Source organism: Seriola lalandi, unplaced genomic scaffold (genome assembly GCF_002814215.2).
Source record: "Seriola lalandi dorsalis isolate HSWRI2012SDOR001 ecotype SW California unplaced genomic scaffold, Sedor1 jcf7180002053257, whole genome shotgun sequence".
Taxonomy (NCBI): domain Eukaryota; kingdom Metazoa; phylum Chordata; class Actinopteri; order Carangiformes; family Carangidae; genus Seriola; species Seriola lalandi.
In genome coordinates, this window is record NW_019523810.1 from 15,419 (window position 1) to 19,760 (window position 4,342).

Genomic DNA, 4,342 nt, shown 5'->3' on the forward strand with positions numbered 1-4,342 from the left:
AATATTAAAGGAATATTTGGGTGAATGTTTCCTCCTGAAAGCAGGAAAAGATTTTGGTTGTAGTCCAATTGAGTGATTGGTCAATTTAAGATCAAATCCAGATCAGGTTAAAGGTCTTGGCAGCCTGGGTTATCCATGTTAGACTGAACAAACATCTTCTACATGAGGACAGTCAACCTTCCTCCTCCTCCTCCTCCTCCTCCTCCTCTTCCTCCCCCTCCTCCTCGTCTCGATCAATATGAGTGCTGAGACGTGTGACAGCTCAGGGACTCTCCCTCATTAATAATGAATACACTCCAAACCCCACTCTGTGTGTGTGTGTGTGTGTGTGTGTGTGTGTGTTTGTGTGTGTGTGTGTGTGTGTGTGTGTGTAATAAGAGTCCATCATCTTGAATGCAACAAACCAAACTCAATATATAAAACCAGATTTTATCCCCTCATCAAAACGACAGCACACACTTCTTTTCAAACATTAGTCATTTTATTTATTTACTCTTTATCATTTTAGCAATCTTTTATTTTTTATATCTCAGTAGGCCTATAATTTGTAAAGTATCAATCTTGTGTTAAAACTGTCTGGGATAGACTATCTATAATAGAGCTTTTTTATTTTTATTTTCTCAAAATCCTCTTTGATATACATATTCTCTTGTTAGATAACTTTTGGAATAAGTCCTTTTTTTTTTTTTTTAAAACTCTTTTTGTTACGCAACATCCCCATAAACAAACAAAGAGACAAACCAACAAACAAACAGAAGTACATATCTTTTTGTCAGAAGGCAGTGGAAACGTCTGCGCCTCAGCAAAGAAATCAACAACCTCCTCAAATTTATTTACTGTATTTATGTAGTTTATGATGCTACTGTACTGTTGGGACTCGGCTTTTTAATCTAACATACAGACCTAAAATACTGTATATCACCTCTAAGGTCGTCTAGTATGAATCACTGGCATATGAAAAGGGGGGATGTGCTAAATGGCAACAGTCTTATCGCTCTTCAGCCACGGTTTGATTTTTTTATTTTTTTATTTTAGCTACACTGGCCATGAAGTCATTTCTTCGTATTGCTTCAGCTTTGCAAGAAAATCTAATTTCTTTCTCTTTCTTTCTATTTCTTTTTGCTCACAGACTCATTCGTTTCTAACACATGGTTCTGCTGAGCGGGGATGTGGCAGGACAGGAGAACGGCGGGAAATCGACCACCGACATGAATACAGTTCAATCTAATGTGCTCCTTCTTCTTTTACGTTGAAAACATCCGGACGAGTTTTGGTCTGTCGTGTCCTACAGCCACTTACACTTTGAACTCAAGGGATTCAGGAAATGAGCACAACGTCTGAAGACATGTTCTCATGTTTACCTCATAAAATATATTTAAGTTTTGTTTATTTAATCCAGGATCAAGATGCTATGCTAAACTCTTTTAAAATGTTGCAGCATGCTAACCTGATAGCCTTTTAACTACTAAACTGACCTTTTAGCTAGTCTGGTTTAGCTGCTGTTGCCACTTGTTAGCTTCTGTTTTAACTGACCTAATATGGTTAATATGTTTTAGCTGCTAAACCAAATGCGTAGCTAACATGACACAATCCCATTTAGCTCATAACGAAAACGTTGTCTGTTTTAGCCTCTAAACTTAATTGTTAACCTGCTTCAATCTCTTAAACTGAACTGTTAGCTAGTCTGGTTTAGCTGCTAAATTAAACTATAAGCTAACCTGATTCAATATATTAAGTGAAGTATTAGCTAACCACAGTCTGTTTTAGCTAAAACTCTGAATCTGCTAACCTGAAACTATCTCTTTTAGATGCTTAACTAACCTGTTAACTAAATGGACACAATCTGTTTCAACTGCTTAATTATAAACTGTCGCATTGTAGTTTAGCTCCATCTCCTCCAGTCACTACACTGAACTGTTAGCTGACGTATCACAATCTGTTCTAGCTGTTAAATTTAAATTTCAAAGATGTCTTAGCGGCTAACTCAAACTTCGCTAACATTCATCAATTTGTTAATAAACACATTAGCTAATCTGACTCATTTGGTTTTAACTGCTTAAATGAACAATTATTAACTGACCTCTGGTTTAGCCATGAAATTGAACTGTTAGCTAACCTATCTCAACTGTTAGCTAACTTCACATGATATATTTTAGCCACTAACTCAGGCCATTAGCTAGCCTTCATCAATTTGTTTAGGCCTCTAAGCCAAACTGTTAGCTAACCACTCAACTTGCTAAACAAAGTTTAGCTGCTTTGCCTCAATTTGTTTTACTTACTAAATCAAAATGTTAGCTAGCCTTACACAAGCTAATGCTAAACAGTAGGAGCAACTGAATTAAAGTTGCTTTTGAGTGGGTGGAAACCATTAGCGAACAACTCAAACTCAAGTGGAAAACTGTCACAGCTGTTGTTCCATGCTCTTTTCTGTCGACAGCAATAATCAACATTTCAGAGTTTGTGCTCATCTCCTGAAATGTTTTGAGACGGTCTGAACTGACTTCATGCAGGTTAACATCAGTCTAAACTGGTCTTTAAAGAAAAGCAGGCTTTAAATACTCTCGACTATATCCCTGCACCTCAGAGCTTGGTGGGGAAGAATTAGGCTACGGTCACACCAGAAACTGGCAGAGGTGGTGTTGATTCTGTAAGTGCTAGCCAACTCAACAACCAAAAGGAAAACACTATAAATGTAAAAACACACCTACTGCAGGCTCACGATTGACTGCAAGCCATGCTGCACGGGTCAAAGACAATATTGCAGTTTTGCTTTTAGTCAATGCCACAGATTTACCTGTAAGAGTTGAGACTGTACAGGAGAACATTGTGCAAAAACTGACTTCACCACCGATTTAAGACGACTCCATTCAAATGAATTCAACTTGATAAACAAAAGCTGGTGTGACCGTGGCCTGAGCACAATAAACAGCCAATAAGAATACAAATATTACATCACCATCAAGCATTCAGTCCATCAAACCCACCGGGCTCAACAGAGTCAACTTGGCGCAATAAAAAAGGAAAAACTGTCCGTGATGGAAATGAGGTGAGCGGTCTGAAATGGGCTCGAGGCCTCGGCTTGTCTTATTGATTTTGTGGAGTTAAGCTCAGCCTCGCGTTACACATGAAGATGTGCCTTTAGGCTACATGGGAACCCTAATATATAGCCTGATACTGTGTCAGCACCCAACAGGCACATAGTGCTGTCTAGGCCTAGCCTACTAAACATCAATAATTCATAGTTGACTTTAATACTGTGTAATTCCACGATTGTAAGCGGGCAAGAATCCATCAAATTTTCATCATTGTCATCATTTCAGCTCGACGGCATGTTGAATATTTCATGTCATCGACCTCTGGGTCAGGTCAGCGTGTGATTGGATGAGCGCTCCAGGAGGACGGCCTGCAGATGTCCCAGGAAGGCAAACCCGGCCGCCGTACAGTGATGTCGTAGTAAAAACTCCATTGTGGGTGTAGTTTTCTGGTGATGAAGTCAAACGCAGTCCTAGAAGTCGTAATTTCTGTATCGAAGAGTAGCTATCACTCTTTTTCTATTTTCTTTTTTTCATATGGGTTTTTCCTTTTTTTTATTTTCTTCTTCTTCTTCTTTTCGCTTTGTGTTTTTTATTTTTTCCTCGTATCTGTTAAAACGCCAGCCAAGTCAGTATGGTGGGCAGTGTGGTTAGGACCAACGCGAGGCCCCTGGCGTCGGCAGATCTGGGGGCTCCGTTGCCGCCGCCACAGAGTTCAAACAAACTCCCACGGAAATCCAGGTTGCGGGACTCCTTTTTCAGTTTCTCCCAGAGGTCCGTCGCTCCCTCCTGGCAGTCGGCCAGCGCCGTCGTGGCACAGGAGTGGAAGTTATCCCAGTAACTGGCAGGAGAAAACACAGCAAGCGTTAACACCACAAGCTCATGACTGCAGTGGGAGGCTGGTTTCAAACTGGATGCTGCTCAGCTACTGAGGAGGAAGAGCCAAGAGTGGAAGTCATCCCAGAATGTGGCTCGACAGAAAACAAAGCGAGGACAATAACAACACAGCTGACGAGGAAAACTAAACTAAAGCAAGTGCGAAGCCTCCAAACATGTAACCACGCTGTTTCTTCCAGGAGCAGGGAGATATTTTTACACTTACAGAGACTTTCAGCCTCAAGTGAGTCAAAACTCAGCAGGTCTGAGTCAGGCCTTTAGTGCTGCAGCCTTTTCTAGAACTAATTCAATCGATTCTATTAAGGAACGCTTTTAAAAATTAAAGCTCAGGCGATTCAATTAAGAATGGAAGTTTTATTTTATTCTGTCAGAAAAACCAATAAACACCCAGATTTCTAGATTTTAAAGATGAG

At 40.2% G+C, this 4,342-nt stretch overlaps 1 protein-coding gene across 1 annotated transcript in view; it reads right to left on the reverse strand.

The window, feature by feature from the left end:
• Window positions 1–459: 459 nt before the first annotated feature.
• Window positions 460–4,342, reverse strand: part of nrn1a (neuritin 1a) — an 11,737-nt gene continuing 7,854 nt past the window's right edge. Inside the window, exon 3 of the mRNA XM_023401016.2 lies at window positions 460–3,873. Coding sequence (XP_023256784.1) covers window positions 3,645–3,873 — 229 coding nt within the window. The 3' untranslated portion in view covers window positions 460–3,644. The remainder of the gene's footprint in view (window positions 3,874–4,342) is intronic.